Below are 16243 nucleotides of genomic sequence, written 5' to 3' on the forward strand. Positions count from 1 at the left end.
GTTAGGCATAACCATCGTGACTGCGTTTAGATACTATAAGTAGAAATATTAAGATTGTACTTGAAGTTGAAAAAGTTAAGAATGACAACAAAAACTAGTTCACAACTTTAAGATACTAACTAAAAGGTCTTAAACTAGTTTAGTAAATCATAAATATTTCATAATATCTATCCATCAAAGTAATTGAACATGCCAGATAATAAGCATACACATATTCATGTGTTATTTTTTATTTGCTTTATTTTATTTTCTGGTTAAAAATACACTTTTATGTGTTTAAATTTTTTTCAAAATTTACTTTTTAACTTTTGAATTCTTTTATTTTTAAATGAACAATTTTAATTGAAAATTTAAAGTTTGAATTGATAAAAAGTTTATATTACAAATTAAATATTATAATTAAGTTAAATTCAAGCCAATTCGATGCAGCTGTAAACAAAAGAAAATTAACTTTTACATCTAAATATTATCGATATGAATATATAACAATGGCGTTTGGAATTTCTGATACATTGATTAATATTCAGTGGTCATTTAAATAAAATATTTGCCTCATACTTAGATTACTTCGTAATCTATCTTGAATTCTGACTTAGTCATATTGGTGAGATAGTAATTACTATGATTAAATGTAATTTTAGTATTTAAATTTTGATATAAAATTAAAATTTATTAATATATATTAAAAAATTTGTACAATTTGATTCTTAAGTTTTAAAAATAAATAAATTTAGTCATTAAAATTATATAGTATTATTTTTTTTAGTGTTAAATGATATTTAAACTAATATTTGAAATGTTTACATCGACAAATTTTAATTTAAATAAAATTTTGAAACATTATTTAACCCTTAAAAAAAGTTGACACAGTTAAATTAAAATAATTAATTATGTAAATTTATTTTTTTGAATTTAAAAAGAAAAAAATATATTAAAATTTAAAAAAAAACATTTAATTTTTTTATCTAAATTTTAAATCTAAGTACCTATTTAAATGATTATTATTTTGAGCGGATGAAATTCATTCTCAACAATAAAACGATAACTTAACAACCGAAAATGTTTTGTTAACACTCGAGTGTTCATAATGAGCAATTATGCATGCAATGGTTAGTTAGCCATGCCTACTTCCCTGTTACAACATGAAGTGGCCATGTTCCTCGCCAAATCACCACCAAACCAGTGTACCTCATTTTGCTTTATCATCACACACAAACCAACCTGTTACATATGATGTTACATATGACATAAATGAAGGATAATGATGTTTTCACAATATTCTTTTTATAACATTTTAATATTATTTACGTATCATTATATATGATTAGTTTAAAATTACTTTATAATCAATAAACATTAACATAAACTAATCACAGAATGACACATAGATGATGTTAAAATATTATAAAAAAAAATGTTGTGAAAATATCATTATCCAAAGAAAAGTAACGTTTTAGTGATATTAGAAGGTTACATATTTAGGATACGATGGATTCTTTTATATATATATATATATATATATATATATATATACTCATGAGTGGATCAATTTTAGAGTGATGATATCGATCACTTTTTGACTAATCAATTAAATTGAGTAATAGGATCATTGATTAAAATTGAAAGTTAGATTAATACTTAATTAATAATAATTACAAATTATTTTATTAATGTTGTTTATAGTATAATTTAATTATGAATAGACCAATAAAAAGTAAAAATCTATAACAATTATTATAATAAAAGTTTAAAATATATTTGTTCATATTTAATCACATTTAATATCTTTTTAATCAGTCACATACTAATTTTAACGTAAAAATACTTTTTTTAAAATATCATCCAAACCAGTTTAGATATATAAAAAACCCAAAAGATCGAATGAACAAAATGTAAGAATCATCTAAAATCAGAAATTTACACTACTCATCTAGCACATATAGAAATAGACTCTATTTTACAAAATCTAATTATCCCAAATCAATAATTGTGCATATGGATTTATCCTAAATAATTTCACTTTTACATTTTCTTCAATGGTGTGTTTGTTTTTACAAATGAGAAATTTGTAATCGCATAAATACAAAATATTAAAAAATAAAAAACTCAAAAACAATAAATTATAAAAAACAAAACAAAATTATTCATTTAACTTTCCTCTCTCTCATATATCTGACTGGAAAATATGTTTTTCTTTTAACTTTTATATTAAAATATAATTTCATAATTATTAAATAAATCAACCTAATGGATTAAAAGAAAATCGAATATAATAAATCAAATAATAATAATAATAATATAGTAAAATAAATAATAATATTATTAAAAAAATAATAAAAAGTAAATTTAAACAATAACAATGAAAATCACAAAAAAAAAATATTTTATTAATTAAAATATTTTTTAATTTACTAAATTTATCACATTATTTATTAATTTTTATAAAATTTAATATTAAATTTCTCAATCCAAACAACTTTATTTTCAAATTCTTGTTCTCCTCAAATCCACTCATTTATACTTTTTCAAATTCACTCTTCAGCTCAAATACAAGCTAAATTTTCCCATTTTGGCTTCTTGAAATTCATGCTTTAATCAATACAAATTTGTCGAATTGATTTTAAAGTTTTACTTCTATTATTTTGGAACAGATTACAAAAAGTATATAATTTAATTTTTTAATAATCATATTAAATATTAAATATTATGATTTTATTCATTTATTATTCAACGTATTAATCAGTTTTTAACTGATTTTTTTTATTATTGTATTTTGATTGAAGGATGTAAAAAAAAGGGTAAAACTTTAATAAAATAAAAAAATAGAATTAAAAATTGAAAACTACAAGAAAACCAAATCATACAAAATTGGTTCGGGCTAAAGTTCTTTTTTTTTTCTTTCAAACTGAATATATTTTGTATATATTTATATGGATGTTTATTTTAACAAAAGAATTGAACCAACTCGCACCATTAACACTTTTAAAAATAATAAGTGTGTTTACTAAACTCGTGTACATTTGTTCCCGTTGTCATTTTAATAAAATGTTGTAAGGTGATTTAATAAACTGCTGATAATTCAAATAATGAATATATAAATACCATTTAATTTGAAGAATAAAAAATAAACATTTGGAATAATTGAATGATAAAATATGTTTTTTTTATTAGATGACTAAAAGAAATAGTATCCATAATTTAAAAGACTACAATTTATTAAATCTTTCAACAAACTCTTAAAAAATTATGTGGCTTATTTGAATGAACGAGATACATGTTTGTTAAATTACTATTTTTTCATATAATTTCACTGATTTTATCTAGTCTCAAGACTTAAAATTAATATTTTATAAAATTGAAAAAAACAAAAATTATACTTTTAAAATTTGAGGACAAGATATTACTATCTTCAATTTAAAACATTAAAAACATATTTAATCATTAATTTCATGATTTCGTAATCTGACGTTGCTTGTTGATAGAAAAAAAATTATGTCTCGTTATTTTTTATCTGATCATAGTTTTAGATCCAAGTGATTTTTAAAAATGGATATTGACAAATAAAAATACTTTTTAATAGACAAATTTTAAAAATATATTTAATGTAAAATTTTAATTTTGAATAAAGGAAAAAATAAATAAATAAAATATCATGTACTACTTCTACTCATAAATTTTGTTACAAAAAGTGAAAGCGAGGCACTATAAGAGAAAGGTGACAATAAACAAACACCCAAAATCTTATTCAACCCTCTATTCCACACCTATAAAATAATATTTTTACTTTAAAATATATAATAATTTAAATTAAATAACTTAGAAGAATAAAAAAATTAATATATGTTAAATAGGGGTAAAAAACTCAAAATGTGTTCATCAAACCTTTTCGATAAGGAACTAGAAACCTATAACAGAATCATAAATCAATTGTCACATGTAGTGATTCCATATAAAATTAGAATAAACATGTTCAAATGAATAAATTGAGCAATAAGAGTAAAGCTTAAGGTAAAACAACCTACATGGTTGTTTGTTTGTTTCCCAACCAAACAGTCTAGAATTTAACACCTACCAAGTAACAACTCTATTTATTTTTTATTAATAACCTTTTTTTTTCTTTAAATAAATTTTGCTGCTTTTTAAATTTGACTTGTTTGATATAAAAAAAGAAAAATCAACGTTGTCATTCAATTTTTTGTAGTAAACATGTTAATTTAATATTAAATTAATAATATTAACATATAATCATCAAATTAATAATATTAACATATAATCATCGTAGTAAAATATTTTCATCATGTCTATGTGTATTATTTTTAAATTATCGCATTGCTATTATTAATTCCATCATATCATAATAATTATGTCTAAATTTGTATATTTATTAAATGCTTGGCACAGGGTCTCAGTATATGTTACCTAACTTGTAATTAGGAATAAAATATAAGTACGATGAAATTAATTTTATAAAATAACTTTCATTTGCCTAATATATGACTTTTAAAAAGTTTGACTTGAAAGATTATTTAAAAAACTTTTTTATGATAGGGTCATTTAAAAACAAGAAAAAATTTGTATTTTAATATACTGTAAAGTTGTTATATTTGAATTCTCTCAAATGGTTGAATTCAAAGTAATTTTGATGGTTAATGATAACAAAATTAATGATTAATTTAAATCGTTTATTTTGAAGGAGACATGCCACGTATTTAAACCTTCTATTAGAACAACTTATAAAGTCTTGAAAACATTTCTTTAGATTTATATTTTAATATTAACTTATATTAATATGTCTGGTGGTGTTATGTTATTCAAATAAGTTATCTTTCAAACCTAAAAAACTTACAGAATAGTCAAAGTTTGACCTTTCTAACAAAATGATCCTTTGAAAATTTAGCCTAACTTTGCTAATAAATGTATAAGATGTGATTTTAACTACATCAGCCTAACAATGTAAGTTAGATCGTCCTTTTTTCAGCGACTGATTTTACATATTTTTATTCCTAATAAAAAACATTTATGTGTAACATTTAATTTCGTAAATATAAAAAAAAAACGACGAGCACCTCTATCTTATACTCACTGAATATTCTAATTATTATTTTTATTTTATTCTGAGTTTCTATTACAAGTCGTGTATCTCATTATATGTTTTCTTTTTTTCTCCTCAATATTTCATATTATCTCTTTTATATTTTAGAAAATTTAAGTAACACGTGATAAATAATTGTTTACATAACAAAACTTCTCTAATTTCAAACAAACCGAAATCCAAAGTTATATGTGCAATTCTTTCTGTAAGTATATTATAAAGTATAATTAAACATTCATTTTCTTTTGTAAGCATGCCATACATTATAATTAATCAATTTTCATTATGTGTGTTTTAATAGTTCATGGTAAAGAAGACTACTGTAAACACATTCGGACTTACTAGTTTTTCACATGTAAATAATGTTTTTGAACAGTGTTCAAGCCCTTAGCCATCTTAATCTTTCCTATTATAAATGATTAATAACATTTGTTTGATAAAGTTAATGAAAAATATTATTTAAAATAAAATTAATGTTTACAAAAATATTATTATATGATTGTAATTTTAAAATTTTTAAATAATTATTTTTCCATTAAACTTTTAAAAATCTGTATTTGTTAAATACAGAATTAGTTTTTCGTAAAATAGTAAATGATAGTTAAATGTAAGGGTGAGTGTATTTACTTCCCTCCTTTGAAGCTAAATGAGAGAGATATGGATTGAAAAAACAAATCCGAAAATAAAATATGAACAAATACAACTTAATGGTACTCATTTATCATCTTTAAAAGGGAGAGTTCTATCTTTTCTATTTTTTTTAAGTAATTTTTGTTTCTCCCTAAACTACTTTCTGAATATGTTAAACTTTCAATATATTTTATAATGTTAGAGAAATAAACGTGTTTTCAGAACATAACTTCATTATTTAAAATTAGTGGAAATATAGCATATGTGTTTTTTTAGATAATTAATTTAATTAAAAGAGTAAATGAATTTAAATAAATAATGATTTTGAAAATAAAATAATTAAATTTAAATCAGTGATAATTTAAAAGATAAAAAATATATAATTATTTTAATTAAAAATAACATTTGCTTAAACAATAAATTTAAAAGGGAGAGTTCTATCTTTTCTATTTTTTTTAAGTAACTTTTTCTCTCGCGAAACTACTTTCTGAATATGTTAAACTCTTAATATATTTTATAATGTTAGAGAAATAAACGTGTTTTCGGGAAATAATTTCATTATTTAAAATTAGTGGAAATATAGCATATGTGTTTTTTTATAGATAATTAATTTAATGATTTTAAATAAATAATGGTTTTAAAAATAAAATAATTAAATTTAAATTAGTGATAATTTAAAAGATAAAAATAAAAAGATAATCATTTTAATTTTCAATAACATTTGCTTAAAGAATACTTTTTTTCAATATATATATATATATATATATATATATATATATATTAAAAATAATATATGTAAATAATTCATGATTGATATTATAGTTTCTGAGAAATATATGTTAGTAAAATATGGGCTGTTCCTCCTAAACATTTACAAAAGTACAAAAAGTTTTTTTTTGTATACTAAGATTAACTTAAAGGTAAATTAGTTTCTGATTTTTTTTTTATAATTTTTTCTACGAACTAATTTCATAGTAGATAAATATTTTTTGTTAACTTTATTTTCTACGGAATACTAATTCAAATTTATCCTTGTTAATATTTTAAGGCAGCTTCTTCTTGTATTTCATGAATTTTTTCTTTTAAATTCATAAGTTTTTATATTTAAAATTTTACAATCTAAAATATAAATTTTATACTTTAGAAAAATTAAAATATATATTTTTATTTTATATTTTAAAACATATAATTTAAATTATAATATTTTTTATTATAAAATACACAAACTAAAATATATTTTTATTTTGAATTATATAATATAAAATACTTATATTCTAGATTTTAGTTTCTTAGTAAAATAAAAATTATGAGTAGTGGCCCAAAAGCATATCATAGCTGTCATATAATTATAAGGAAGAAATGAGAGAGTTGCTCCCTGTATAACCACGAACTCTGCTCCTTGCATATTCCTTTTTTTTTTGCCCTTCAATGATATTTAATAACTGAGGTTAATTTTCATCCGTCCATTACATTAATGAAATATCAATGGTCTTCCATATATGAATGCACCCCTACCACTTCTATACAAAAATCATCTTCTGTTTTCTTTTTCCCCTCTAACTATTTCATTGTGTGGTAGTGTTACGAGTGTCTCTCTGTAAGTGTGGTATGCTTGGTGGGAGGTTGCAAAGGTCAATGGTGGTGAAACTAATCCAGTGATGACAGAGTTCGATCTTGATGGTGGTGGTATCAGCAGCATAGGAAGTTAGCTTTAGATGCGAAAAAAGATGGTAACCCTTCAACGGATGTGAAAATCCATCAACAGATATCAACATCCGTCGAAGGAAGAACGGACGTTGATATCCGTTTTATATAAAAACTATAATGAATAAACTATAAAAACTATAATTATATAAAAACGGATGTTGATATTCATTTTATATAAAAACTATAATTTATAAATTATAAAAACTATAATTATATAAAAATGGATGTTAATTATATAAAAACTATAATTTATAAACTATAATTTAAAAATTATCAATTATAACTATTTACAAAAATTAATTTAAAAACAATTTGAAAGCAATAAATTGAATTAATTGAAAAACTATAAATTATAAAAACTATAATTTATAAAATATAATTTAAAAATTATCAATTATAACTATTTACATAAGTATAATTAAAAACAATTAATTTAAAAACAATAAATTGAATTAATTGAAAAACTATAATTTAAAAATATAAATTATACGTAAGTATAATTAAATTGAATTAATTTATAAACTAAATTTACAAACAATAAATTAAAAGCTCCAAACTTGACAACATCACGAATAGAATAAAATCACGAATCAAGCACCACAACAAACAAGCTTTAACCACACAAAAAATGTGGAAGGAAGAAGAAATGAAGAGAAAGAGAGAGAGGTGGGTTCTATGTCTGTTGTAGGGAGATTTAAGGTTTAAAAAAAGGTAAATAAAGTTAAATGGTAAAAGTTAAATTAAAGTAAAATATTTTTGGAATAAAAAATAATAATAGAGGTGTAGGAGACACTTTGGACAGGGGAGGTAGCAACTCTCAAGAAATGGGCATGGCGTAAAAGCCCATCATAGCCGTCATATGTACAAAGGCCTAAGTAGCGGCCCAAAATACGGTTTCAGGAAAAAAAGTAAAAGAAAAGCAGCAAGAAGCAACTGCCTGTTATGGTGTTACCATTCTCCGGGTTTAACTCTGGTCTCCCTGGACAGTGTTCGCGCAACTCCACGTTGAGGTGTGGCACAGTGGAGTAGTAGGAAGATTCTGAGTCCGAAAAACCGCAATGCAAGCTGCATCTTCAGGCATTGGTTACGGTCTCAAATATCAGGTTCAACCCACAAACCCCCCACAAGTTATCCCTATCGATCTAATTGTTCCATTTCTCATACTCTGTTTATAATGATAGGCTAGATGCATATCGGATGTGAAAGCAGACACAGATCACACTAGTTTCCTTGCAGGAACTCTCAGCCTCAAAGAAGAAAACGAGGTACATCTTCACATCTTCTTGTTTCTGGCGCTTCAATTTCCCTCGTTAGCGTTTGATTCGTGTGAACAATTATAGAATGGTTCATTCGTAGGTACATCTGATTCGGCTCTCGTCCAGTGGAACCGAACTCTTCTGCGAGGGATTGTTTTCTCACCCCAACGAGATCTGGGACCTCGTCTCTTGTCCGTTTGATCAACGGATCTTTTCGACCGTCTACTCTAACGGTAATCAACCTCGTCTTTTAACTTTCTATTTCTGTATGTTTGTCCTATTTGGGATTTTATTTTGCGCGTTGTAAATGTTTTGCTACCTCTACAGTAGCTTTTTGCTTCTTGTGCATCAGTTTAATATTCTTGGTTTCGAAAATTTATGATTGCCTGTGTTCTTATAGGTGAAACGTACGGGGCAGCGATATGGCAGATACCTGAGTTATATGGCGAATTAAATTCCCCTCAGCTTGAGAGAATTACTTCCCTTGACACTGATTCTGGGAAGATTAAATGGTGAGTTTGCCTGTTAACTCTAGACTCTGGAATGATGTTTCAGCCTAATCTTTCGCAATTTGATAGTTTGGGTTCTATCATGTGCTTTGTGCGGTGAAACTGTTTGTGTGGGAAAGTGGTTAGATGCCGATATTAAGTAAGGCGGGGTTTCTTTAGTTTACAGTACTGGCTTTACTTTAAGCTATATACTACAAAATTTGCTAATATTATTTAGGCTTAATTGTAATTTGGTTCCTCTATGTTTTTCGAAGCAATCAATTTCTCCATTTGCTTAATTATAGAAATCAGATCCTAGGTATTATCATGTTGTTTAATTAATAATAGAAGTTAGTGACTGATAATTTACATGTGACAAAACATTTTATTCTGTTGACTTATTAATGATCTCACTGTTAACTTTGACTTAATTAAATCCCCAATACAAATAAAATATACAATGATACATTTAAGTGTAATGAAATGATATATTTAAATAGGTTAATACTGCCAGTGGGTTCATTAAGTTGCTTTACTCTGTAAAACGTCATGTATTGTATGTAAATTGTTGGCCATGTCACCAACTTCTCTATAAGTAATTCGGCCCTAGATTGACAAGGAACCTGAACTTTCAATTAGGAAATTTGGGGAATTTGATTACTGCAAAAAATTGGAGCCTCGATATTGGGATAAAAATTGTAGTCAAGCCTATTTGTAACCTTTAATAACCTTTCTGTTTACTATATGTTTATTGAAACCTTTGAATTTGATACATTGATTTGTATTCCTTACTAAATATTCACACCAAACAGTATTCTTTGGTGGCCATCTGGACGGCATGATAAACTAATCAGCATCAGTGAGGAAAATATGTACCTGTGGAATTTAGATGTTTCAAAGAAAACTGCACAGGTATGAAGTTCATGTTATTGTATATTTTTTGTGACACAAGCACATTTAAAAAGAAAAATCATTTATACATACAGGTAACATATTGGTGGAAAATAACATGCTTTCACTGTTCAAGGTACCATAATTTGTTTTATTGAACAGATAAATGAGCTCTAAACGGTTGGAGGAAGAATTCACGATGATTGGGGCAAATTAAACAATTGCTCGTGTAAAAATTAAGTGGATAGTTTCTCTTGTAGCTCTCTTTTTTCTGGGCATCTGAACTTTGAAAGTAATTTGAAAAATGTTTAACTATTTATATTCCTTCATTTGTTATGCATCAACGATTAATCAGTTCATTTCTGTTACGGAATCTTATAATGTTATTTGAACGAGAGGCATTATAGAAAATGATTGGTTGAAGATGAGTGAGGATATAGGTCAATGGACTTCCTGAAACCAATCTGTGAAGCCTAAATTTGTTAGAAAGTGTTTCAAAAGTGGATCATATTGCCCATAATGGATTTAATTTTGTTCCCTTATGACAGTTGATTAATTGAAATGGAAAAACTGACATTTAAATTTACTTCAATTCTCATTACAAGTCAAACACCCAAAAAATTTCTAGGAAGTTGGTGTTAAATTGATATTGTATGTCTGTGGTTCATAAATTTAGCACTGAAGATCTAGTTCAGAGTTAAATAACGAATAGTCATGCGTGATTATGATCACTACTATTTGTAAAAATGCCTAGATTTCTTTTTTGGTGATTTTGAACTAGTTCCTCCACGGCCTTCCAATACATTCAAACATAACATCAGGTACAATCACAAGATTCAGCTGGTATGCTGCACAAATTATCTGGAGGGGCATGGGATCCTCATGATGTGAGTTCTGTTGCTGCAACTTGTGAATCATATCTCCAATTTTGGGATGTCAGAACAATGAAGTATGTAATGTTTATATAACATAATTCAGTTTATATGGTTTAATTTTTAGCTATGACATGATAATATTCCATCCCATTGAGTCGAAATGTGATTTTGTAGTTGAATTTTTTTAGTGGTTTAGTTTTGTTTGAACCTGGAATTATGCAGTAATATGATTTTCGGTATCCAGAAAATCATGTAATATTGTTTAGTTTTGGAAGTTAATATATATTTGCACCTGACTTTTCCTTTTGGTTAAGTAAAATGCTTGTTTCATTTGAAGTTCATTATTTGGGGTGCTAGGAGAGGAATATACTTTACCCTGAAACCAATTTGCTTTTTGTCTGAATCGGTACCCCTCCTAGGAGTTTCATGTATACTGATGTGATTAATTTTTAATCACAGGAAGACTATTTCAGTGGAATGTTCTCATGTATGCAGTGTTGATTACCATCCTCAGAAGCAGCACATACTTGTAAGAGTTGAACTTTGTGTTCCTCACTATAATGATAAATGTTTATACCTTCACTCATTATAATGTGTTCATTCACATGTCAGTGTTTGTTGTTGACATTCTATTACAAATACAAATAAACTCATCCCGGATAATTATTTTTACTTTTGTTTTCCAAGTATACTTTGACTTGCATACATGCTTTTTTTTCACGCCTATTACACGTTGAGTTTACAAAAGCAACTGCCTTATGAAATAGTGTAGGAATGCACCACCTTTTGATCTTGTTAGCAAAATTGAATTCTATGTTTTGGACAGGTTACTGCAGAACATGAGTCTGGGATACATATTTGGGATCTAAGAAAACCCAAAGTTCCCATCCAAGAGCTTCCAGGACATACTCATTGGTACTTGTCATGTATAGTCGCATAGCTGGTTTATATTTTAGCTATATTCCCAGTCCAAGAACCCTACAAGGTTCCAATTTTTTGTCATCCCCGTGGTGAAATTATGAAAAAAAAGAGAGAAAAAAAGCAGAGAGGGAAACAACTGCTTTACTTTCAGTGGTTGCCATGTATTGTTACAATCGTTCTTTTAAAACAGAAAAAACAACTTTTTTTCATTGAAAACTTGCATCTAAAATTAAAATATATTATTTGATATTATTTTTTCAAACATCTGATTGGCCCTGTGTTACTTGTGTTGCCAGGACGTGGACTGTCAAGTGTAATCCAGAGTATGATGGAATGATCTTGGTTCTCTCTCTCTCTCTCTCTCTCTCTCTCTCTCTCACTAACTCACACACACACACACACAGGAATGCTGTTCCTCTGAAGTGAGTTTGTTTCTAAAGTGAAGGATGTATCAATCCTTGATTTATTTTAAAGTGGGTGGTGAGCTTAACCAACTAAAATTTGAGGGTGGATACTCGTTTAATTTCTTACTTTAGAAGTGAACTTGGATTTGAGAAGCTTTTTCCCACACTCACATGTTGAAACACATACAAAAATGCATTTTTTATTGACTTTTAAATCTCTTGCTGGTGTCATTCATTGGTGAAAGGTGGTCTGCATACTAAATTATCATGAGGGGACATTTAGTTATTTGTCATGGATTGTGGTTGTTACAGAGTAGTGGTACGGATTCAACTGTCAACTTGTGGCTTGCCTCAACGAATCATGACGAGCTAACAACTGAAAGGTCATTGTTATCTTGTGATATTACTATATTGCATTTTATTTTATGGCTACTTGGTTTTTCATTCATCTGTGCTTATGTTTTAGCAGACTAGTAGACTCATCTGCTCGATGGGTTGATCCATTGCTTAATTCATACAGTGATTATGAAGATAGCATTTATGGTAAGAGATTCAAGATTTTTAGTCCATGATCTTTGTAGTTGTCTGGAATTACGTCATGTCAAATTTGATCCACATTCGATCAACATATAAAATTGTAGTTTCTGTTTCTTTTGTGAATTTTGACATTTAGCTTTTACATACACACAAAATACCATTCCAAACACATGCAGACAGACTTTCCTTTACAATTTTTTTTTATTCATGTTACAGGGCTCACATGGAGTTCCCGTGAACCATGGATCTTTGCATCATTATCCTATGATGGCAGGGTAAGACTACAAGTAAATCTATAGGCTATTTTCAAAAGATGATAGATTCCCTAAATGAAAAAAAAAATGCAGAAAACATAAAATTCTACTTTGGGTGTTGAATTTCATTGTTTCTTATTTCTTACTGTTACATACTTGATTGGTAATGAATTTTTCTGCTAGTAGGGCCACTAATAGGATGCATATGGTCCATCATACTACTTAGTTAAAAACTAATATTTATAAACAACAGTGTAATATCATGTTTTGTTATTTGATCTATGATTAGGTCTTGGGTTGGGTATAATGACAAAGACAAAATAAACAAGTGACTTTCTTAGAGCATTAACAACAATTTGATTGACTAGTATACATTTATCAAAAAGTTGTCCCATTAATTTGATATTTCGTTTCCAAAACAGGTTGTTGTAGAATCAGTTAAGCCTTTCATACCCAAAAGATGAAGTTCAGCACCAGTTACCATGATGCCATCATTTGTTATCTTGTGTATGTTAGTGATGCCCCGTTTCTCGGGTCTTTAGATAAACAGTTGAATCAAATGTCTTTAAATATAAGCAGATGACTAAAATGCCCGATGATCATGCTCTCGGTGACGAGGCTGAAGAGGTTAACGTTACATGCGCATTTCATCTTTCTGGCAAGAAAGCATTGATAGATTCTAAACATTTCTTTTTGTTTAATTTTTTTATATTTGGACATTAAAATGTTTTAGGCTGGACTGTGTTTCTAGCTAATTCTTTTATTACACATCCATGTCATGTAATTCGTGGAGTCCTTGTATAATCTATGGAATTATAAGTTTGTACAAGTTCGAACAATTCTTTCTTTGAGGAAAGGTAATAACCCCTTCCCTTGTTTTATAAACGGCCTGTAATTGAGAAACAGAGAAGTGCTAGATGAAAGAAGTTTCAATTTTGCTGTCCCATCCCAGTTAATTATCATGAAATGTTACTATTAATTTTTTTATACTGCCAATCAATAATAAATAAATTGTATTATGATTTTAAAGTTAGATGTTGTAGAAACTAATAAAATTATTTATAAGTAATAGTGATTGAAAGATAATAATATTATAAACATTTTTATTTATTGTGTTCTACTTACATCTAAGGCTATTCTGTTCTATTTATAATTAGCTGACCAATAATGGTTAGGCTGAAACACTGATTTATGGAAGACGTGATGTTGTAGGTGTATTTTAATCAATCTCAGTGTAACTAAATCAACACAGAGCTGCCGAATAGTTATTGACACCTATTTATGTGTGAAGTAGGTGTATTTTAATCAATCTCAGTGTAATTAGTATGATCAATACAGAGCTGCTGAATAGTTATTGACACCTATTTATGTGTGAAACTCACTCAACCGTGGAAATAGTCTAGTGGGAAATCATTTGTTTTCTATGTGGTGGTGAATCTAAGATTTCAGCATGTGGATTTTACTCTTCTTAGTCTTGGCAAAGGCATGGTATCAGCTAAAGGAAATCTAGCAACTGAGTTTGATAAATTATTGGATTTCTGTTTGCTTGCTGAAAACATTTATTTCAACAGAGTATTGAATCATATCCATTAATTAACGTCATTTCAGGGACATCCTAATCATATAAGGGGTGACTAAATTGCGGTCCTTGAGAAACAAGAATATAACAGGAAGGTTGAGTTGCATTGCCTTGCATTGTTATCCACTTGAGGCAACACTCTTTTTGTTCTCATTCTGAATGTAATAAACCACAAATAACATTGTTTGGTCTCCTCGTCAAAGTGCAATCCGAGTGATTTCACTTCTTAAATGATTTATGTGTGCCACGTTAAGAGGTTACTGACCAAGAGTTTTATGTCATGTGTTTGGTACCACGTCAGCGTATACTTGAATTGAGTCAGCTTCTTATCCACCATTTCTGTCAAAACATATAGTTTGATGTGTCTTGTGGAAATGGAAAGACACGTGCCAAGACAATGTTTAACTAAAGGGTGGAAGTGAAGGTGCAAGTAATTTTCAGTGACTAGACTCAAGACTTGGGGCTGAGGTGTGGATAAGGTGAGAAGACTTTTGCTTTCCAACGAGGATCAATACTTCATTTACTTTTCTGCCGTGTGGTGTGTCCCTATTTCCACGTTATCCATTCTGCCCATCATCCTATTTGTGGATTCTCGAGTGTTTGCAAATCTCTCATAGGATGACACACCACTCAATACTTTAATAACACTTATTTAGTAATAGTTTTAATATTATTTTTATGACCACTATTATTAATTTTATATTTTTTTTAATGAAAAATCCATGGATCATAAAAGAGACCTCCAATATTAGTCAATGACAAATTTGATAACATATCACTAAATATGAATATTCATCAATTGTTTAAAGCATCAAAGCCAATATTTAATCATTAAAATTGTTCAGACATTTGTGTAATATAATTGGTGTGTTGGTGGATTTCTTCACTCCCACTTTAAAAAAAAGTTTCCAAATATTTGGTTTAGAAAGAAAACTAGAAGAAAGGAATGAGACATTAAAATAAAATAAAAAATTTACTAAAAAAATTAGAGAGTCCATTGTTTAATATGAGTAAAATATAAAATAACATAAATACTTGTATATTTAATTAAGTTTTCAATTGTTTACAATCTTTAATATTTTTAATTAGTTTTTTTAGAATTTTTATTTTTTAATTGAGTATTTATCATTTAATTTCTTGATTAATTGAGTGATGATGATATTGTTTAAAATCCACAAATACATTCTTTCAATACTTCAAGTTAAAAGTGACATTTATTAAATTAATTAACATCTCATTCATGTTAGATTTGTCATTAAAGAAATTTCTTGATCTAAATTTCGTAAAAGTTATAACAAAAGAAGCATCAATGGTGAATGTAAAACAAAATAACTTGTACAGCTTTTCTAAGTCCTTACATATACAATATGTATTTTTGTTTGCTTTGTTAATATAAACTTTACCATTTTTTTTTCAATTTTCCGTCTTGCATAACTTGGAGATAACTTATTATAACTATTACATGGAGATATATCATTAATGTAGGTATTGAGAAGAATAGAACGAATTTTTCTACTTCAATCTTCCATAGCCGTTCAAAATAATATTTTTATATTATAAAATAAATATTAAATAACAAATTAATACTTTATTTATAATTTGAAAAATG

The 16243-nt window shown here is 27.1% G+C and overlaps 1 protein-coding gene across 1 annotated transcript; it reads left to right on the plus strand.

The window, feature by feature from the left end:
• Positions 1 to 8358: 8358 nt before the first annotated feature.
• Positions 8359 to 14001, plus strand: DWA2 (DWD (DDB1-binding WD40 protein) hypersensitive to ABA 2). Its single transcript, XM_047293514.2, has 13 exons — positions 8359 to 8532; positions 8611 to 8694; positions 8786 to 8918; positions 9086 to 9197; positions 9986 to 10085; positions 10886 to 11013; positions 11399 to 11468; positions 11766 to 11854; positions 12157 to 12202; positions 12577 to 12647; positions 12734 to 12807; positions 13018 to 13076; positions 13478 to 14001. The coding sequence occupies exons 1-13, from the start codon at positions 8488 to 8490 to the stop codon at positions 13517 to 13519; spliced, it is 1053 nt and encodes a 350-aa protein (XP_047149470.1). The 5' UTR covers positions 8359 to 8487; the 3' UTR covers positions 13520 to 14001.
• The last annotated feature ends 2242 nt before the right edge of the window (positions 14002 to 16243 follow it).

The sequence above is a fragment of the Vigna umbellata genome, chromosome 2, assembly GCF_029865625.1.
Source record: "Vigna umbellata cultivar VRB3 chromosome 2, Vumbellata_1.0, whole genome shotgun sequence".
Classification (NCBI taxonomy): Eukaryota; Viridiplantae; Streptophyta; class Magnoliopsida; order Fabales; family Fabaceae; genus Vigna; species Vigna umbellata.